The sequence below is a fragment of the Vanellus vanellus genome (genome assembly GCF_965231255.1).
Source record: "Vanellus vanellus genome assembly, chromosome: 5".
Lineage (NCBI taxonomy): Eukaryota > Metazoa > Chordata > Aves > Charadriiformes > Charadriidae > Vanellus > Vanellus vanellus.
In genome coordinates this window covers 30,203,987-30,227,612 of record NC_138910.1, presented here as the reverse complement: position 1 = coordinate 30,227,612, position 23,626 = coordinate 30,203,987, and the positions used below count along the sequence as shown (strand labels likewise).

General features: G+C 35.3%; 1 protein-coding gene across 1 annotated transcript in view; it reads right to left on the bottom strand.

Moving 5' to 3' along the window:
* ADAM23 (ADAM metallopeptidase domain 23) overlaps nucleotides 1-23,626 on the bottom strand; it is a gene marked incomplete at its 5' end in the record, with an annotated part of 76,495 nt that overhangs the window by 5,707 nt on the left and 47,162 nt on the right. Inside the window, 10 exon segments of the mRNA XM_082484453.1 lie at nucleotides 2,446-2,536; nucleotides 11,228-11,339; nucleotides 13,217-13,385; nucleotides 14,311-14,430; nucleotides 15,869-15,974; nucleotides 17,609-17,672; nucleotides 18,137-18,187; nucleotides 20,139-20,219; nucleotides 20,708-20,794; nucleotides 21,559-21,630. Coding sequence (XP_082340579.1) covers nucleotides 2,446-2,536; nucleotides 11,228-11,339; nucleotides 13,217-13,385; nucleotides 14,311-14,430; nucleotides 15,869-15,974; nucleotides 17,609-17,672; nucleotides 18,137-18,187; nucleotides 20,139-20,219; nucleotides 20,708-20,794; nucleotides 21,559-21,630 — 953 coding nt within the window.

Here is a 23,626-nt window from a genome sequence, read left to right as displayed (position 1 = left end):
TCATTGTTTCAGACAGAGAGATTATTCTAAAGATCTGTGTTCATGTTAAGTTCTCGAGCGTAGGCGTTCCCAGTCAGCAGCCAGACCGCTTGCACAGCTGCGAGCAGGTGCTGCAGCACTGATGCAAAAAGAGCAAAAGTTGTTATGGCACAAGACAGCTTAAAAAGATTAAGAGGAGGAAAACTGCTTAAAGTTTTTATATTTTAATGATTTGTGCTGTGTTTTCAACAAATTACCTTCTGCAACACAAATGTGTTATTTAGGGATGACTACTCTGTCTGGAAAGTACGTGAACTGCTAAGAATCAGACATATGTCTGATAGCAGAACACTGGTCCAAAAGCATAATCTGACATTTATTTTTTCCAACAAAACCTAGCTTGCTTAATTCCCATGGGAACTTGCAATATCAATGTTTCTAATAGTATTGTTTTAAATGTGTGTGCATTGTTGTTCTCGATAAATCAAAAATTTTAACAGAAATGTTAACACAAGCCTTGCAGAAAATTTTTCTGTATTTATTTAAAAAGCTAATTGCAATGAAGTGCAGGGAAAATACAACCCTCAGTTCTGCAACTAACTGAAATCTTTATGTATTTTTTATATGCTTTATTTAGGTTAAAAGACAACTCTCTCCTATAATTCTGCATCTAGTAGGACAATAGAAAAAAAATGTAAATGTACTTTTATTAGTTAATGCCACAGAATATGCCCCAGTATTACAGAGAGTCTGGGAATAATGCTTTTTACAGACTAAGCCTTTACACAGAAGAAATCTTACAATCCATCAAAAGAAGAGAATCCCAGTTCCTTCTTGTGTTCACACCACGTCGAATCCATGTCTGTCACTGCATATTCTAAAATATGCACCTCATTTGAATTTCTGCCTTTGAACATAGATTTGGTGAAACTACGTTATTTAGAGCTGCCCTGTAATAACTTATAAATCCTGGAGGGTGACCTAGGGGTACTTATTGTACCAATAAGTGGATTTAATTTTTATGACTGAGAAGAAGCTGTAAGAAAAAAAATACAGCAGCTCAAGGCAAGTCTATCAGCAGGAATTAAAAAGGCTTATGAAGAGAATACACCGATGCTTCAAGATGGATGTTTTGATCCATTTTGTATTTAATCTTTTCTTACTACAGCCAGTGAGGGGCTCTGACTCCCCCAGCTGATGCCTGCAGCTCTGCTGCTCTTGCCAGTGCCAAAGGGCAGCGCAGGGAATGCCGCTTCCCTCAGAATGAGCACTTAAGAGAAAAATGAATGCGGCAGGTGCTTCGTCTTTCTGAAAGCACCAATAGCGGCAGGCAGGGCAACACAAAGTAATAATTAATATAATTAACTGTGAATTAACAGATACATATGACCTGATCACTATATTGTACTTTGACAGCCTTCTTAATCAATTAGGGAATATTTTTTTTTTTCTTCTCAACTCAGATGTGGTATATGACTATAGGCCATATAAAACGTTCTTTGAATTATAAAAACCCGGTTGAGGAATTACAGCTTATTGTTGTATCAAGGCTTAATCTTGATTCATGTTATTAAAAAGAAATAGCAACTTGAATATTTGAGAAATTACTTATTTTTATGCTTAACACTTCCATGATTTGCAAGGTTTAGACATTGATTCTAAATTTAGGTCCTTCTTACCAAACATGGACCATGCATGTAGGTAGACTTGACACTACAAAAAAACACTAGAATTAAATACCCTTGTACAAGACTCCCTCTTTGCTTTAACGGTCACAAGCGGAATGACTAGTATGTTATTCTTTGTAGTTATAAAACACATTGAACTAGAATTGAGTAAGACATGTTTTCATCTTTCAGGAGACAGTTCAAGATTTCAAAATGTTCTCTCTAAACCTGATTGTTTTTTTTAAAAAAGTGAATTGATAATAAATAAAAAATATCAGTAACCACAAACAAAAGTTAGCTCCGGTAATTCTGAGTCAACTGTGTCCAACACATTTGTTACTGAAAACTACTCAGCTATTGCCACCACTTACCATTTACACATGAAGTCTTCAACTATAAAAACATTTATCAGGTTGAAAGGACTACTGCATTCAAAATAAACACTCCTCAAGACATGTATCTTTCAGGGGTTTTCACCACTGTAGTCGACTTCTGAGAACAATGCTACCAATTGGAGGTGAAAAAAAGATCTTGCTCCCTAAGTGTTAGGGTGAACTCATGACAGTTAAATTCATTCTTTTATTGTTCAACTTTGCACCCTGATGGCATCTGCTAGTTTCAAATCCATTTCCTCCTCTTGTTCAGTGCACATGTAATTCTTTCTCTTTAAAGCAGTTTGTCATAGTTTGGGGGTGGGAGTTACCTTAGAAATCTCGTAGCAGGAACTCAAAATTTAGTGATGTAAGCAAGAAATAGAAATGCCATAGCCACTGAAGAGAAGACATGCGGCATTGCTTACTTAAAGCCCCATCCTGTCCCCCCAAGGACAATAGCTGCTACCAGGATGGCACCAGCGATGGAGCCTATTATAAGATTGGTGGCACTAGGACCTGTGATAAAGGATTATGGTAAGACAGACATAAGAACCAACCACTTTATTCACATTAAGTGAGCAACTGAAGGGTAGTCAAACAATTCAAGGAATACAGACAGCACACAAGGTGATGTCTCTAGACAATTCAGCAAGCGCGACTTACTTTTCTTTAACAGTAAGAATGAACAAAGCTGTTGGTCTCTGCATTGTGCTATGTTGACTTCTACCATAGATAAAAATCTAGTGTTAGACAGTAAATTCCACTGTGACTTACTCCGTTATCTAGTGAATGAACTGTCAGCTGAGGACACTATGATATTTGTGAATAATTCCTTAACTTAAAGGAAAAAGTATGAAAGCTGTATGCTTTATGACTACAGAAAATGAGAAGGGGAAAAAAAAACAACCAAACAAAAAGCCTAACTTTTTTCACAGACATTCTGAAAGTTGTTAGATACTTTAGTTTGAGCTGAGAGTATCTAGGACCACTTGCTAATAATCAGAGTCCAGACTCCCTGCATTACGTCAATGCTAAATTTACAAACAATTGTTTGACAAAAGCAAAGGATTATATAATAAGGAACAAAAGTCAAAATAAAAGCTGTATTCCCATTAAGCTTTCCAAACATCAAAGCATCTCTCCAACATCCTCAAGAAGTTACTTAACAACAAAGTGGGGAAGGGTGGAGCAGGAAAAAAGAGCAAGAAAAAGCAGCAGCACAAAATAAGTTTGTGCAATTTTCTGAAGAGGGCAAGAGAACACCTAAATAAGATATTCATAATTGAACCTTAAGTGCTCTATTGACTCAGGGTGGAGGAAAACTGACAATAGGCTTGAGTAACATTTTAATTGCTCTGTACAAAAATTTCCTATTGAGCAGTCTTTGATGTAAAGCTAATTGCATCTGAGCTCAAGGCAAAATGAAACGAACCCAACAGTTCTTTTGCAGCATATCGCACACTTTTTGTTCAAATATTTACATATCCAGGAATAGCCTTCAAAACCAGTTCTTACCTCCTATCCCAGTCTCCCCAAACCAAGCACCTGGAATTTTCCTACTTTACATGTTCTGAAACTGAGTTTGGAAAACTCTTAGACAGCTAACATAAGGAAGAAGAAGGAGCAGCCAGAGATCAGCAAAGGAAAGAGCAAGGGCAGCTGCAACAACTGAAAGTTTTAAGCTGTTAGGTTGGTACCACAAAACCTTCTGCCCAGTCCCAGACACTAAAATAAGTATGTGCCCTAAGTTTTAAGATTTACTGCAGTGACCTAATTTCATTGCATCCTTACATGTTTCCCATCTCAGTGCTTCTGGAGATCAGATTAGTTAAAAGAAAACCAAGGTTTAAAAATTGCTTCCTGCAATTCCTACACAAAGACTATTCGGGAATAGTATTAAAAGACTTAGACTGAAAAGCAATATAGTGAGCTTTACAGATATAAGCAATGCACAAATTTGACAACAATAATTTAAAAGTAACTTTTTACAATTTGGAAGACCGTATCTTATTTGGACTTACCTTTCAAGTCACACCTGGCTCAAATCAAGAGGAGCGAGTGTGGTGGAGGGCAAATTAATGCCATTCCACAGGCATTATATTCCCAATTAAGGCTTGCTTTCAACATCAGCCTACTGAGCTACTGTATCTGACTCAGATCTATGGCTTACTCTGGATTTTATCAAATGATTGCACACAACAAAAGACTGAAAACACAGCAAGTAATGTATCTGTAATAAATTTCAGAAGCCTTGAAAAATTCTAAAGCCTATTTCTTTCTAGCCATAGGATGCTATCTTCCCATAAAAGAGGTACAATGATTAACTGATAGTAATATAGTCATAACTTAGATAAGAAAGTACCAAATGGCCACTTTTTTACATCCCTCTTCTTACTATGTTCCCTGGTCGTTAGATGTTCAGGGAGGGGGGAGTGTAATCTATTTCATAGCACACATCCATTCAACAAACAGCAGTTTGTTCTTTCAATACAGAAAATCAATATTTACTATAAAAACCAAAGAATTAAATCAAAATTTAAACAGAAAAGGATAATATAAAGAAAAAAATTAGGTTCAGTTAATAGAAAAGTAACTAAAATTATGTTAAATAATAAATGGGTCCAGATAAAAACACTTTTTGGATCTAACCCAATTTTATGAAGTGTCAGTGATGTTCATTTTTAACACCAAAAACACCCTGAAAATCAAATGCCAGTGAGAATTAGGCTATCTTCTAGAGAAAGCCTGAGAGCAGAGTAAACGATAGATGGCTGTGGATAAAGGCATGTCCATTCCTCTGGAATAATTTTAAAACTTTTTCACAGTATGCTGGGAGTGGCAGTTCCTATGAATGCAGACAAACAGCTATTTTTCCTAGTAAAGAAACTGAAAAGGCTACATTCAAGGTAAAATTTCACTGATAATCAACAGGACCATAATCTCATTTCTAACTTCAACATAAAAACAAAGCTAGTGGAATGTTTATGATTACTAAACAGCAACCACTTGTTTACTAGAACGGAGTCGCCCAATTAATGAATTCCAGTTTTGAAATACAGAGATTTAAGAGGATTATTGGTGAGCCATTTTAAAACTATAACAAACTGTGCAAATAGAAGTACTTGCAATAGGACTACTTTTACATGTTATACCTTACCTTAAAGATTAATGCCTTATGTTTTATTAAGCATTATCAAGGAAATTGTATTATTCATAAACCAGAACTTTGCTACCAGTATGAAGCCCACTTTGCATCAGCTCATTTTAGTTAGTGACATTTATGAAGAAAAGTATAAATCAATATGTTTCAGCTAAATAACCTTCTCTAGTCACTGGACTCAGATGCTTGACATAAATACAGGCAAACCAAAAGTAAGAGAAAGGTTTTAACAACCACCATACTGTGGGGTCATTTTCCATCCAGACTATCACAAGATGCAATACTTCTGGCATACTTGTTCCTTCGCCATACTACTGCTAGAACCTGCAGATAAACATTTATCAGCTCCTGCAACTAACTGAACTGTAACCGCCTGGCACACCACCCTTTCCTGCAAGGCACTATCTCTTTGGCATGGCTATCGTATCATCTCTAGTCATCTTTTACAACCCTTATACAAATCCTACTGAAGGTGTTAGAACACACCTTTAATTTCAGTGGACTTCAGACTATTCCCTAAATCTTCATCAGCATCAGATACAGATTCTACAAGAATTAATATACATTGCTTTGATACTCTGCTAGTTGTAGAAGAGGCAAGTTTACTACAGATTGTCCTGCAGATAACAACACACTGTGATGGTTTGATGTTTTCTTTTCTTGCCTGTCACTTTGCCAGCCAAATCCTCTCTTTTCAGTTATCAAAGCTAAGTATCCATTTTAGGATGAAATCCGGAAAAAAATGACTCTGCCATTTTGTCCCCCATGATTACTAAAATAAATTTATAGAGCATTAAGAAACTAAAGTTATTTCAGCACTTTGCAAAGTGGCAAGGAATGAGGAAGAAGGGCAGAACCTGGCATCAGGTTGTGATAAACACAACCTCCCCTGCAGCCATTGATGGTAACAGTCAGCAGGGCCTGAAGGGCATTAGGCACAGAGAGGGTATTTGTGTTCCCCATGTGCTTTCTTTAAACAAAGCAACAAAAAGTAGCAGTGGCTTGCCTGGAATATATGTTTGTATCTGAAGGAACCAGAGGACAGAGAAAAGACTGATGGGATCGAGGAAAGAAGAATGGATAGAATCAAAAAGAAGAATGAGACAGGTAGTGAGTGGTAAGAGGAGAGGAAAGATGAAGAAAAGCTGGAATTAGAGCAGAAGCATACAAGAGCAAGAACAAATGGTCAGGGACGTTGGTCAGAGCTGAGTGGATTGAGACAGCAGGTAAGGGAAGATAAAAACAGAGGGGTGCAATGCAGAATGTAAGCAAAATGCAAATGGTCCTCAATCTGTAGGTAAATTCTCTGCTCCAGAGTCTGGGTCCCAAACCTCTACAATCTTCAGTCTTCCATTTTCAGCAAAAAGTTGTAAAAGCCACCAGTAAACCACCGATCTGATCTTTCTCAAGCAGATGATCTATTAACTTCTTTCTATTTGTTTTTCTATTAGTTGTCTTCTTTGAGAACAAAGGTCTCTACTCTTCTGAGAATCTAAGATGGGCTTCATGGAACAGTCCAGTTCAGCAAAAGCTAAAAAAGTTTTATCTAGGGCTGCAAACTCAGACACACAACATCCTCCCTACCAGACACTGCCTATGCAGCCTTAATTAGAACTGTATATGAATTCTTTTTCACACAGCCTGATTAGAAGTCACAAACCATCTTGTTATGATTCCCCCTTCAGAGAGATGGCACTGTCACATGACAGATGTAATACGTAGTATTAGAAACAGAGTGAAGTTGGAAATCTGACAAGAGCAGAGTAAAAGCAATTTATTCTGTAGTTTGCACAGAACGAAGAGAGTTCTTGTGTGGGCATTTTTATATGTGTATATATATGTATACACAGACACAGTGAGATATAAATCAGAGCCACTGTTAAAACTGAGGTAGTGGGCTAACACTAAAGATCACAGTTTCCTAAAACTATAAAAAGACAGTAAAAAATTACTTATACATGTTCTTTACATACGAATTTTATACTTCACCATTCTACTGCCTTGAGGTAACAGAATTCTAGCAATGGAACATTCAGAAGCTTTACTGTAAAACTAGTGGTCTATACTACTATCAGCAGCTTTCATCTTCCTAGCTAGATTGTGTGACCTATTATTAGACTGAAAGCCCCATAGATTGTAGTAAACAATTTCTGCATTTTATGAAATAGTCCACGTTACTCAGTCTATTTTGCAAAATAATCACAAACATCCATTTTTTCCCATTATTTTTATAATTTGGTGTAATGGAAACATTTAGACATTTAATTTTACTGTGACAATGTAAAAATTCACAAACTTATTGTTTTATGCCCCACATTATCCCAGACAGGAGAAGGTTCAACACTGCATGAGCAAACCACATGACACAGACACAGTCAATCACATGACAAATACAGTCACCACATGACAAAGCTAATGGGGTAATACACAGAGGGCTCGGGTGCATACGGTTACCTCACACACTAGGCACCAAACATCAAACTCAAACTAAGAAAAATGCTTACTCTATTCCCCACCCTGTGCCTCCAAAAATCACCCCCAAGGCCAGAATGGTCCCTGCCACTGCACCTATTAGCCTGTTAGTGGCCATGCTCACTGTGTGGAGGGAAAAGGGAAGATTTTTTTAAGGAAATGATCACATATATGTCTGAAATGAAAACATGAAGTAATTCCTCAAAGGAATATTTTACACCACAATCCATCATCGGATAAACAATTCAAACCTGCTAACGCACCTTTATTTACCAAATACTGTAGCTTTAAAAACTCTGAAGTGAGCTGTATTTGGTTTTCTTTGAATGCCTGCAAATATTTCAATGAGAAGTTTTCCTGTAAATGTAAGACTATTCCTTTTAGTGTGTGATTCTATTATTTGCTGAAAAAGGGAACATCCTCAACCTACTGCTTATTTAGAACAGCCAAAATGCAAATGAAAAATTTCTTTTGATTACCAGAAACTTACTGTATCCATAATGTAACTAAGTAAATGAAAACTGTTTGTTTGGAAACAGTTTCATTGCAGGAAAATAAAAAAAAAAACAACTTTTAAATTAATTCCTTTACGAGTTCGTAATATTTTCCTTTGTTGCTGCATTTATCAATAGGACTCTCTATTTATCTATATGACCTAAAGACAGATAACACCTTTTAAAAGGAAAAACCTACCCTAGAAATGTGTTTCAGGTAACACCCTGGAAACATCAATATGTTCCGATAGTCTCTCAAGACACTGAGGTCTTATTTTTCATTTTTTAAGGGAACTCTTTTGAGAAAAAACATCTATACATTTCCTATGTTCAAGCTTAAAAGTTTGATAGATTCATTGAGTCATAACAGACCACAAGCAAGCAGCTGAATTACCTGTCTAATGGGAACTTTTCCAAGGGACAAAAACTTTATAGTCTTCATGCTGAATAAATGGTTCATAATTTTTTTCTGTTTCATAAATATACACACACAAACACACACACACACTTGAGACATAAGTTTTATATTAAAAAAAACAAACAAACACTATCCCACTAGTCAAACAAAGGCGTAATTCTGCAAATGAAATTGCAAAGGAAGAATCTCGTGTGCATATGGAGTCCTACTGATTTCAAAACTACTAGCCAACACTCTAAAGTAATTCAAAGTTTCTGCAGTAGCCAAAAATTAACAGCAAGAACTCTTTGTCTTCCAAAACTGCTAGCGTGCTATGTAGGTCTGCTGGTACAGGATACAGTAGGTTGCTGAGTTTAGAGTATTTCAAGACTCATGTATTAATACCAACATAATTAAGGAACACCGATTTTTTAAATCCTGAAATACAGTATGGAGCCAAAAGCAATTGATGGCTGATGGAAAGATCTGAAAACAAAAAGTACAGCCGGAGTACCAGTCAATTGTCAATTATCATAACATAAAAAAAATAAAAGGCAACACTTCCTAGCTATATATGCTCTAATTGCAGTAAGAAAAATGCTTGGATTTATGGTGTGAAAAATCTTAAATCTATTAGGTGAATTTTCCCCGCGAGTGTTCTGTTTCTGAAATGTAACAAACCTCAAATTTAGGGCTAAGGAAAAACAAGTATTTTGGTTTCTTTCTCAGACTTGTAAACTGTCATATGACATATGAAGTACTGGTAATAAGGGGAGAAAACTTAATGGATACTACTTGAGTATGTTGGACCTTTACAATACAGAAAACTACTTCTGTAATCTTGTGACATCTTCTCACAAAGGAATTCCTCTATTAGAACACCAAAAGAGATTATAGTAGCTGTCAGTGTTTGGGCTCCTAAATTCATTTCTAGGTGATTCAACATCAATAAATTACTGCAACAATAAAAGTAAAAAATAATCCATCTTTTGAAATCAAGTCACCTTGTACAAAAACATATTCTGCTTTTTTGCAGAGGACTCCACTGAAAAATGCAGTCTAAACTTTATGTCTGTACCTACTGGCAGAAATCCATGCACATGCTATTCATTTAAAACTTCTTCCCAGAATATTTCAGCATTGACGTACTAATTTTCATAAAGGTATTTCCATTCTGAATTAGAAGAGTTAATCTGAATTACAAAAATCTAACCAGGATAAGCATGCCTTCTGTGTTACCTTTCCTATATACAGAGGAGGGAATTATTTATTACCTACAGGATTTAGAAATAAACAATATAAAATTCAGGTAATCTCAGTGTCACAACTGTAAGTACTGCTTTCCTCATCCACACACAAAGAGAAGTAACCAGCTTTATAGGCTCTATAGTGATGTTCTCCACTATTTTTTTTAAGACTATGTAAGCAACATTCCACAGTTAGGAAGGTTTTTATGGGAAATAGAATGACAAGTAGCTTTGTAAGGCAGGGTACAAACCAGGCAGCTCTACACCAAACAGTGGTGGGGTTAAGAGTCCATGAAGCACTTGCACAGATTTGCTAATACAAATTTGGACTGTTCTAGAGAGCCTCCTTCACAGTGGTAACTTGTTTTAAGACAATCTTTTCAACAGTTCTTGGTAAAGGTCTACTGGAACCAAAAGGGGCAAAAGAATGAGGCACACAAGACAGAAGTAGAGCCATTCTGGAGGAACATACCAAAATGCTGTCCTCCCCTGACACCCTGGATATTTTAAAGAGTAATCAGTTAGAGTCTGAGCTCTAAGGACTACATTTGTAAACAACTCTATCTTCTTTCCATCGGCCTTGTATAAGGGACAGAAGAACCTGGAACTGGGACGTAGCAGAAAAAAATTTGTTTGGGTTTCTCAGTTGTTTATTGGGAACTTTATCTGTAAATGCATAACACTGGAGAAATATAGTTTGATGGACAGGACAATGTCCTGATGACAGGAAAGACATAAAAAAATTGGACACCACAATCCAAAGACATTCTTTGGCAAAGAAGTCAGAGAGAATCTCAAATGCTTTTCTTCCTCTTTGGAAAACTTTTTTGATTAATTATTTCCTCAATAGCTCCTCTTTGTATTTATTTTTCATATGCAATTGAAATACCTACTAAATACATAAGAGTAAGCAATAATAATTGTAACAATAATTTAAGTCCTTAAAATCTTAATTTATATCTCTTTCCTCCCACTGAAATCTGATTTCAAGGAACCAAAGATTTATTTCGCCCAGGACATTCCATTTTGCCCTTTTTTATGCCACAGGTCTCTGAATTAGCTGAGAATAACTAAGGGAACTGAAAATCTCTAGTAAAACTTAAATACTCAATTATCATATAGAGCTGCACTTAGTCAGATTCCTATCACAAAGAAAATTATCATAAAAAATAAACAATAAGGGACGAAGGAAAAAACAGGAAGCACATACCATTAACTATTGAAATCTTCCCCAAATTTAGGTTAGAAAAATAAGAATTTCATCAATTCTTAAAGCAGAAAGACCTACTTCATCTACACGAAACAGAATTTTACTCTCTGGGTCTAAACAAGACTGTACAATAGTATTCTCTTTCTATATGGTAATTCAAATACCATGTATCAACAGAAAAACACCATAAATACTTGAAAGAACATCAAAACTGAAATCACACAAACCCTTGGGTCCTTCATCCTTTTTGCTACCAGTATCCCTGATAGGATCATCAATACTGCAGTCTGTCCCAGCCCAGGAGAAATTACAAATGCAAGTGGCTTCATTACTACAAACCTGGAAAAGAAAATAAATGACAGCAGTTGGTTTTTAACTACATTTTATGAAGTTTATTTAAATGTAAATAGGTATTTCATTCACAGTATAAAACTTATCCATTTATATATTTTAACAATAGCACTGAGTGTTTACAATTAGTATAATACATCAATAACCTGAAAGTTTGCTTTAACCCTCTAAATACACTCAGATGCTAGGAAAAGCAGAAGTGTTCCCAGTGGTTCCATCACCACTTGCACTATACACCTGCATAGGATGTTAAAAACAACAGAAATTCTCATCCAAAAAAAATCCTATCCAGACTAGTTAGATCTTCACTAACCAACTATTTAGACTTTGAGCCTGGATGTCCAGAAGGAATACAAGTGTTCGTGTTAAATAGGTTGAAGACATGGTTATGCTTTACAACCTCCCATTTATAGCTTGCTCCCATGTAGAAAAAATTGGTTTTGTCAGCATTTTTCTCTAAGCAGCAATGAGGAGTGCCTGCTTATCTTCTAGAAAGAAAGGAAAGTCTACATTTAGTTGAATGACCTCTGATGAAGGACTTAGGAATCACTAAAATTGGCAGTACATTTATCAGATACAGGAAAACCTATCCAACTGACAAAACCTAAAATATCAAATAAACAGTGAGAGTTAATAGATATAAACTTTCCATATGAAAAAGAGCATGGAATGTGTTGCTAGAAGAGGTTACTAAGGAAAATGCATGACTTGAGAGACAGAAAACAAAGAATGAAGTTTTGATTATGGGACTAGAAATTAAGTGAGTCATTAGGCATAAGCTAATAATTTCTTTGGACACTGGAAGATAATGTCAAAAAACCTCAGAAAATAACCTACACACTAATGATTACAAGTAAGTAGTACATGTGATTATTTTAATTTAACTTCTGTCTCACTCTGCTTCTTAAAGTATTCACTGAAGAATCTTATTTAGGAAGCTGAAGATAAATACATCTTATGGCAGATTTGATTAACTAAAGTATCCTTTTAAAATTATGAATTGGAATAATCCAAAGCAAAACGAAATGGTAACAGTTCTCTCACCACTCACGCCACTCTCCAAAAGTACCATGATCATTTCGAGAACTCCTAGAACCTTTACTTTCCAATTTTAAATTTTTTCTTCTTGATTTTAAACCTAACCCTCTTCTTCAAAGCACTCAAATTCATCTTCAGTTATACATAACAAGAAGAAAAAAGTAAACAACCGAAAACCTTCTTGTATAAAGTCTAGCCCCTTAGGCAAGTATCTGTCCACTGAATCACACAGTGGAAAGGTTTTATCAATATTACAGTTAAGACATGGAACAGTGAATCTGTTCATCAAAACATACCTAATGTCTTAGACAAATGGACTTATGGGTAGAATAACAGAATATAATGTGCCTGAATGTGAAATGATACAGTTTGCTTCTGTTCAAGAAGAATATATCATCTCTGTTGAGATCCAACAGTTTAGAAGTTTTATTATTTAAGTCATGAGGTATAACAGATCCAAGAACACAGGACCAACTTTATAAAGGTGTTAGTATCTAGGAAAAAGTTTAATTGACGATGGCAAGTAGCTTGAAATGTGGGTAGCACATTACAGAAGTCTTTAGAATAACTGATGTCAAAGCTCTTTCTTTCTAGTAATGGAAACAACACGTTGGATATAATTGCAGAACTGATTTGACAACTCTGCTTTCTAAAATCTTATCTGTGCTTCACAGAATGGCAGTCTTCTCCTAAATCTAACATTTGTGTTTTCAGATCAACAGGTCTTAGGAACACTTTCAGATAGAGAACTCCACAGTATACATTAAGATCAAATACAGCAGAGAGAGCTGGAGGACCTTAGCTGCTAACTCCCAGTACAGACTCACCCCATGACCGGAACAGACTTTTCCATTAGAACCAATGGGACAGCTGCTTATGTTCAAGGACTGAATTGGCAGGCACTTTTTGTCCAGACACATCATGTGAGGTCCACATGGAGCTCCATCCTCCACATAACCTAAATCTGTATCATCATCTAAAAGAACATGAGCACCACTAGGAGAAATAAGTTTTAATATACTGTTAGTATTATGACTGGAGTCTTTTGAAAATATTAAACATGTCAGTGAAGATACTGAAAGACTCATACCTTTCTCACATTCATGCATACAGCCAGATTGAACAAAATTATAAAGCTTTTCTGTCTGTCCACAGCATTGACAAGGTTGTCAGACTAAAAAGAAGTCTAGATAATGACTTAAATACTCAAAAATATTTAAATACTCAAAAAGGGTCCCTTAGGCTTTGGGGTTTTTTAATAGTCTTTGATGGGCTGTGATTTTTTTCTTTTTTTTTTTTTTCCAAATTCTGTGAAATATTATTGCTAGAAAAATGTTAAATACTAATTTCCTGTGTGATGACATTCAAATAAAAATACTAGTGGAATAATAGAAGAGTTAAGAATTATTGTTCTCTCAGGACCTAACTATGTAAGAGAGTATAAGCGTGACAGCTAATAATTAAAATACAAATCCAGTATTGCACACAGTAGACTAAGACCCATCTACCTGCCCTTTAACTGAACTGTAGCTTAACATCTTATCCTGCCACAACTCTTCAGTTTCCTCCCTTCCAGCCTTCACTTCCTTACAGCTATTTCTTTGAGGATATAATACTCAAAAACATTATGTTTAATATATGGGTCTTTGGCAATTACAGACTTCCCCCCCTGCTATCTCCCATAAAAATACAATGATGAGCATTACACTCTGAAGTTCTGCTACTGGAGAGATCAGATAGTCATCAGGAGGATAACCCACAATTTGCCCTCTTTAAATGTGGAATAGCAGGCTTTTTATTTTTTTAATTAAAAAGATATACCACTCAGAGTAATTATTTTTCTGTAAGATATTAATTACCTAATTAATTCAATTAGGTTTGACAGAGCAAAATCATGTTGGAACACTGCATTATCTTTTACCTGCAGTCCACTATTCGTCCTTGATGATAAAAAGAATTTGGTATGATTTCTCCTTGAACTTGACCAACTCGTGGAACTTTAGTAAGATTAGTACAGAGCAAAAAGCCACAGAAAACATCACTGTAAAATGAAAACATAAAAAGTTACTGGAATAATATGAAGTAAATTTACAAAAAAGAAATACTGGCAATGATGCTGCTGATCACATTCAGTAATATATTACCATAAGCCACGTGATAGACTTTCAGAGTACAAGTCTGGAAATAAAATGTTATTTGATAGAAATGACAAGAGGCAGAAACAAGCAATCATACTTTCTAATGCACCAGTGAATGTTCACACGAACAAATTTATCTGTCCTCTAAATGCAATACAGTACAATTAAGAGGAGCAAAATTGTACAAAGCTTTGTCGTATCACGTTAAATTACATTTCCCTCTCTCTAGCAGCTTAGATGCTGTACATTAATGTGAAGTTGTCGTGGTTTGAATTTTTATTTGAATTTTATTTCCCTTGCAGGACAACAGAACCATAATAACAATCGTTAGCATGCAGTGTGTGTGCCTGAACTTTGGTAAAGAACCTGCTTTATTTGATGTTATTTTATATTTGCAATCTTCAATAGAAGGATATCAGCTAAAAACTTCCATCTCCTACTCCAGTTGTCCTAAGTCATAGAAGCAGCTGGATGAATACTGGAAATTGTATTTGTTAAAATTGCAAAAAATATAAATGGCCCTTCAGCTACACCATTTTTCTGCAGCTCTCTACCGACCAAGGAAAGATTTTAAATAAATGAGGTTTTTAACATACATATCAGAACAACACTATTCTCATCTAAATATATATTAAAAAATCCGTTAAACAACTCCTTTCCTTATGATCCTATCTAAAAAGTGAATCATGTAATGAAAAAAAAAAATAATAGTGCCACTTGACAAACATCAAATAGTCAAAGGAAAACACCATTCTGAGATTGAAATGTTTACATGCATACTTAAAAATTACAAAACAGTAAGTCAATCAGGAGAAATTTAAGTCTATCCACTGGTGATCATTAACTTGAAAAGTAAATTTAATCAAATCTCCATCTAGTAATGATCACATGCAAATGAATCAGCCATTTCCTCTATAGCATCCAAATGCCTAATGGTCCTCTCTGGTCCAAATAAAGGTTGGAACAAACTTGAAGTAGCATAATCTGGTATCAGTCCCAGAGCAGGCGAAAACAGTGTGTGTATTTGCAGCCTAATTTATCCCTACCAATTCTGACTTGTTTGTACGTTATGAACTTGTGACTTTTTGCTGCCTTGTCCCCCAGGTCTACTGAAAGAATTAAAGTCACAGTACATTCTTCTGAAAATCTGGAATACTGTACAAGTGTATTGCTGAGTCACCCCTGGATTTGTCAGAATGGAACTTTTTCAAGGTGCGAACCTTGTGAGGGAAAGAAGATTCAAAATAATGAAAAACATACTGCTGAAACATTCATGAAAAAGTAGACAATATTAACCAAGTAATAATCTACTTAAAATACAAATTACCAAAATGAACTTACTGTTTGCTACACTGAATCCATCGGTCTCCATCTTTTCCACAGTTTCCTTTTTTTGTGCCTTCTGTATTAAGCTTTTCATAACAAAATTTGTCCGATCCTGAAGACTCTGTTGACGAAGAAAGGAAAAAGGCACGTATTTTCCATTGGCAACATGAGAACTTTGAAAACCTGCATAATTTATTGCAGCGGTTCTCTGTATTTTTTTTAAATACAAAACATAAATCTAACCACATGTGTATGTACACAGATGATCTTTTCCAGTAAGTACAGTGGGAACATAGCAGACTGAACTGCAATACCTACAGATGGCTTTTCTAAAATAATGCTCACTGTTCAAAATTTTCTCTGAAAATTTTAAAAAAGCAATCTCCACAATGTCTGTATGATCTTCTGCATTTGATTTTACCTGTGGTCTAATTTTGTCACTTCATAACAGTTGCACGTAGATTTAATCTTGCAGTTTTCACTGCAATTATTCCTGATCTGTATTTCAGGAGATCAGAGATTTTATATATGACATATACCATAGGCATATGTTCTGACATCAACTCAGTGTTTATTTTATTTTTTAGGAGTTCACAGAGAAAACAAGGTTGAACTACTGCTTTTTAGGAGTAGAAATCTGAACAAATAGATTTAAAACCACAATTATTTACTAACATGCCCATTTGTTTTTTTCTAAAAATCAATTAAAAAAGAAAAGCACAACAATTATACAGAGTAAGATAAAATATTAAAAGTAAGAAAGACAGTAGTTTCAGTGAAATCACTTGTACAGAAGACAAATCAAATATTTTAATATAAGTGTGTAAGATACAAAGAAATTAGTTAACAAAAGCACCTATTGCCTTTAATATTACCAATAAATGTGAGGTGGCAGCATAAAGCTCAAAAAGGCATCAGAAGACAAAGAAAATGTTTCCGCCCAATTTTACACTTACATAGCATCTTTTGTATTGTACAAGACAAACAATAAATGGTAAAACCATATCCCTCCCCTCCCATCTTCCCTAGAATGGAATGATTCTTCTGCCTCAAATAAGTAGTGTAAGGAGTGTCAGTTATGACTAGACAAAACGCACAAGAAAACATTAAGTCCTGGAGTACAGGACATCCTGGTAGTTCTGCTCTGCTGAACTGTCTCAAAGTCATTACACATAGCACTTATCCTATCTTAGCTGCAAGCAAAATCCATTGCAACTGCAATTCTATTTTACTCAACACCTCTGGACTTGAATTCACACTATGTATATTTAAATTCACAGTAATGTACTAATTTTCCTAACTATAGGATGGTATAGGAAAGACAGGCAAGATGGAGCAGCTTTAGCATGAATCACCACTGGGATAATGGAATTGACAACTGTCGTTAAAAAAAAAAACAAAAACATCTGATTTGAACTTACCAAAAAAATTCTCAAACCCATTTTTTCCCCTGGTAACAGTAACTCAAAGTTGCTAATATTTTGTATGTTTTCTCATCTAATTCCACCATTTGCTGCCCTACCTACATCTGCAAACACATCACGTCAGAACAATCTCACTGTCATCACTCCCAAACAAGCGTGTAATTTGAAATTTCACTTGCCAATCAAGCCACAGTTTCTCACTGCAGCCTATTCTACTGAGCAGAAAACTTTAACTTACAGTAGGAAGAGCAAAAAATAAAAATACTAAAAATACAAAATAAAGGCAGGAATGAACCAGAACTAAAATATACTTAAGGTAAAGTCAACCTACTAGATCCCCAGATATATTTGCACTGATTATCTCTTGTCTTGCATTCACCATTATAGCAACGACCCTAAACAAAACACAACATGTTAGCAATGAGAACTGAATGTTATTTCATTTCCTTCCCCTCCCCCAACAAATGTCTCATTTTGATTCTTCATACATGTATTGGGATGTATAATAGTTTCCATGAATTTGGGAAGATGGAGTACACATTTTGGCCCAGATTCATTTGGTGTCTAATACAGACTGACATTTCAGCAGCTGCTTTATACTTCTCATTTACATAGTTGTAAAGAACTTATTAACGTGGAGTGTAATAAAAAGATCTACATGTAAAATGTAAAGATACCAAGCAGATTTTACTCAAACTATAAATTTTTACTATTCATAGAGTGCATAAAGCACAAGCAACACTGATGTCCAAAAGACAAAATTTATGAAGAAATATACAAGACGGGATTAAAAAAAAGAAAACTTGTATTTGGTTAATTTTTATTTGCTGATGTGCAGCATTTTAAAACATTGCATTACCTGATTAGAATCACAGGCATACCCATCTTGTTTATGAAGATTTGGAGGACACTAAAAAAAAATTAAGAAGTTTTTGTTATCATGTGTACTGTAATAATCAAAGGATGACACATGGAATTTTCCTGGTTTTAAAAGACAATTGCACAACATATAAAGAGGGTAGATAACATAATTAGTGCAGGAATCTTTATAGCTACAAATACAAATGAAAAAATGAACATTTTGAGCCATGAAATGCAAGGTTTGACCCTAACTTTCTACATATTTCAAGTAGAAATTAAGGAGGTGAGGCAAAATAAAAAGCAAAACACGTGTTCAGTACAGTATATTTGGTAGCTAATACAAGGGCCACGTTTGCAATACTGCCACTGCATTCATTTCAGTTCCACTAAGACAGTTAGCAAGCACCTAGTTGTAGCTTACTGGTCTATTGGTTACAGAGCTGTGAGTTGGTTTCTGGGTTGTTGGGTTTTTTTTTCATGATGTTAATTGTCGTGTTCTCTTGGCATTAGAAACTTTTTTGGTATGAACAAGTCATTAGGTCCAGAAGTCTCAGATTACTAAAGCTAGTTCATTCTCAAAAAGGGACCTGTGAAGATCTGGAAAGGGTATGTTGCTGCGATATACCATATTAGCTAATACTTTGAGGGCAGCCTTTCTAGTTTAAGAAAGCTCTTCTCCCTCCCAATAATAATGCTCCATCTACAGAATAAAAGATTTACAATAAAATCTCAGCAATAGCTACTTATCTATAAGTGTCTCAGATGACAATATAAAAAGAGGTTACTGTTAATTTATTGGCATCTATAATTACAGCCAATGCCCAGAGATGTATTATCTATCCTGAACCTTGTTTCTTCAAAACTAAGAACTTAACGCAGTAGATGACTGCAGCAGTTATGAAGTTCTTATATAACCTCGAAGCTAAATACTCAATATTGAAAAGGAGTATATATATATCACCTAAAGCATCAAAGTTACTGTAAAAATTAAAGATATACAGAATGTTGACTACTTATAAGAACTCAGGTTAAAAAAACTTTTTTGGTTGATGTTTATTCCTATACTTTTGAGTATTAGCCAAATGTTTTCAAGAGAAATGTGCAAGATTCACAGCTTTAAAAATCATCATACATGCACACACTGTTAAAAAACATAATGCCTAATAAGTCTTATGAGGAGCAGCTGAGGGAACTGGGGTTGTTTAGCCTAGAGAAAAGGTTGAGGGGAGATCTTGTCGCTTTCTACAACTACCTGAAAGGAGGTTGTAGAGAGGTGGGGGTCGGTCTCATCTCCCAGCAAGCGACAGGACAAGAGGAAATGGCCTCAGGTTGCGCCATGGGAGGTTTAGGATGGATATTAGGAAAAAATTTCTTCACCAAAAGGGTTATTGAGCATTGGAACAGGCTGCCCAGGGAAGTGGTTCAGTCACCATCCCTGGAGGTATTTAAAAGATGTGTAGATGTGGTGCTTAAGGACATGGTTTAGTGGTGGACTTAGTAGTGTTAGGTTAATGGTTGGACTCGATGATCTTAAGGGTCTTTTCCAACCTAAATGATTCCACAATTCTATATTCAATTAGTTGTAATTTTCTACATTTATATTTTAAACTATTTTATTTTATAAAATCTTACTATAATTACCTTTGAATCCACTCATGTTTGCAGTATATTCTTAGTACTTATGCTGCAGACCAGGCAAAGAGTAAAGAAGGATGTCTGACACAAATACTACTATACAGATACACAAAACCTGACAAGTTTTAAAAAACAAAAAAACTACGTAAGTCATATTTTGAGTCCATTTAGTTTAATTCTTTTTTGAGCTTATCATAGTTTATTCTTATGTTTAAAAGATGTTAGGATTAAAAAATAACGCCCCACAGTTATTTATGGGTATATGAGAGTGCAGTTTGTTAATCCAGATTTTCCTCTGAAATTGATATAAAATGGGTGCAAACAAACATCAATAGTGTAAGCAGAGAAAGCTTCTGCATACATACCTGGCCAGAATCTCCAGTGCAGAACTCTGCAATATCACATTCATTCACTGCATATCGACAGTCATAACCTCGTGGGAAAAACTAGAAAATGAAGAATATAGTTCAGGACTAAGATTATGTGAAAGCAAAATTAAAGGTTCCTGTTTGGAATTACTCCTCATTTTAACACTCTCTAAACACTCTACTCACACATATTTGTCTTTTTTAGCTTGGCTAACAACAGAACACCACTATCTCAATAGTTATATCAAAGTGTTGAAAAATATTTCTGCTGCTTAATATTTTAAAGCCTAAACTGAAGTATATAATACTTTGAAAATTTAGGGTCTTTTTTTCATCTCTGATAAATGAACGCAAAAAGCATTCATGTAAACATGAATACATATCCAATGCAATCTATTGCCTTTATATTTGGGGCAGTAACCATATTATTGTCTGGAATAGCAGCCTTAGTCTACATAAGATGTTCCTTTTCATTCTACATGAAACACACTTTGAACTATAACAGGCTGCACACAACTTCCATGGGCAACTGAAAAGAACAACAGATATACTGCAGCAACACTCACAAGACATGATGTATTACAGCAGGGTCCATCACTACAATGAGCTCCATTAGAAAGAGAGCACTTCTTACAACAGTCTGCATAGCATTCCTGAAGAAAATATTACGCAACATTTTTAGTTTTCCATTTTAAGTAAGTTTTTTCTACGCAGTCTTTCCAACAAACTATTATGTACCAGCAGACAAAAGATTCAGTTCAGCATTGATGACCTGAAATTATTAGCTGGAAGAATCCTTTGCAACGCTCAAATACTAAAGGAAAGGGAAAACAGTGACATATATGCTATAGCAACATGGGGATTCACACTTTCTGAAGCCTCTTCACAGATGTGGAATAGCCTGTGGCAATGAATGCTGCTTAGTTAAATTGCATTCAATGCAGAAAAAAGATTAAGAAAACTAATTATGGGTGTAATTATATTTAAATACTCAGAGCTACAGGCAGATTTTTGCAAAAAACATTCTTGGAATATTTCCACAATAGAGAAGAAAACAACAGTTTACTTATGCTGTCCAAACACAGGCACCTATCTCCAAAGCACAGATAAGGAGTCTACCACTCCAGGTATGCTATCCAGGAAAAGTAAAGGAGTAAGCACTGCTATGGTGCAATTCAAAAATTGCTGGGAAACAGCTACATCTTGTCATTAGTATGACAGGAAGTCTGTTCTGGGGACACACTTTGTCTTTGCACTCATTCTCACTTGAAAAAATGTTTTAACACAGTCATTTAAGTTGTTCCCTAACAACAGGCAAAACAAATTAATTTCCATAACCCTTCCCCTTCTTTTACCAATCACAAATTTTATCTTAATAGTAAGACAGACCTCTGGAGTAATATATAACTTTACTTGCCATTCGGAAACCGCAATCACATTCTTCTCCTGCTTCTACATATCCATTTCCACACTCAGTGGTTTCAAAGAGCTGAAAGCAAAAACCGTCCCCCCCCCCCCCCCCCCCAACAGAAAAGTAAGAATAAAACTAGTATCAAATGATATTTCTGTCACACATAGCCCATCTCTGCAAAGCTACAGAAACACACTCTCACAGAGAATATATATGCCATGCCACTGCGATGGGGAAGGTGGCATGTTTTTCAAGTGATGCTAGTCAGAATTGTTAAGACATGAAAGATGTACAGCTAACAGGCAATCATAGGAAGTGTGGGTTAGATGAATGGACAGTGGGGTGGATTGAGAACTGGCTGACAGATAGAGCTCAGAGGGTTGTGGTTAGTGGTGCAGAGTCTAGCTGGAGGTCAGTAACGAGTGGTGTCCCTCAGGGGTCAGTGCTGGGTCCAGTCCTGTTCAGTATATTCATCAATGACCTGGATGACCCAGTAATATGATCTCTGGGACCTACTCAGTTATCCATACTGTCTCATGCAATTAGCTACTGTCTATTCCAGCATAACATGTTTGTGCACAAAAATAATAAACATTAAGAAACACTGCCAAAAGGAAATTCTATGTGCCTTATTATTAAGTTAGAATAACACAATCGTATATAGATAGTGGTAAACAGTTTCTCCTGGGACCGGATATATACAATACAGATAAATTCTACAGTTCAGGATGATATAGATTCTACACTGTTTTTTACATATCTTAATTTTGATAAAGGTGATTTAATTTCTTGTCACAGAAATAATTTTGCAAAAACCTTGTCTGTTTTCAATATAGTTCTGCATTAGAATCCTATAAGAACATCAGGAATCTCCAAATTAACTGGGATATTAGCAACAGAAACACATTCATCACTAGAACGTGGTTGAAATGAGAATTTAAAAGTTAACAAGTTAAAATGAGAACAGATAAATCTACAGCTAAATGAGGGTGAAAGATGCAAGTAAACATATTCTTTCTGCATGGGCAATACAGCTGTTGAGGATCATCAAGATATGGAACATATCACACAATACAAATTATTTATAAACTTGGATGGAGTTCTTCAGTACTTTGGGGTGGGGGGAGGACTCATAATGCTTAATCAAAAATAAAGAAAACATTTTACTTTTGTTGTATAAAATATGCAAGTAATCAATAGCACCTATAATTTTGGGTGCCGGAAGAAAAACTACACTGAAGCAATACCCATGTGTACTCTTCTTCACTAGCAAGGTCAACATGATTCCGAAAACTGAAATTTCTTTTTTTTCCCCTCATTATGCCACTGTTACTACTGTGCTTCAGTGGAAACAGCAATATCTCTGATTTTGAAACTGAAATTCAGCTCTCCATCAAACAGACTTGGTTATCTGACCTGTAGCTCTTAAAACAAGAAGGGGTCAACCAGAGGAATCCAAGAAAATAACATAACACACACAAATTTTCTACGGCATTAATCAGGAACCATCAAATATCCACATACGTGTCAGAGCATAACTAAAAGGTTACAATTAAAAATGACATCATAGCGACTGCTTAACACAACTACATTTTATTTACCTAAAGATTAAACACACCATTTTCTAGCTTTCCTCCCAACCTCCAAATAATAGATTTCAAAACACTGTATGATTTCCGTCCCTGCCCCAAAGTACTTTAACTTCAAAGCTGTGAAACACTGACAAAAATAACATATGAAGATAATTCAACCATTCTCCTGGGAGTATTTCCATGGAAGTAAACCAGATTTTAATTCTGTATACAGTCAATTTGACAATTTGTTCACATTACCTTGCTAGACAACCATCATAAAAAAATGAAGCTGTGTTTTTCTTTCTCCTTCCTTAATCTTTTCTGTAAGAATTCTTATATTCTTATTCTATAAGCAAATATTGCTACCCTGGGAAAAGATTAAAAAACACTCTAACAAGCAAAAGTTTTTTTAGTTAATTGTGCAAGGTGGTGGCCTACCAAAGGATACAGCGCAGTAAACATAAGAGCCTAATAGTCTCATGTGGTATTAAATTCTACAA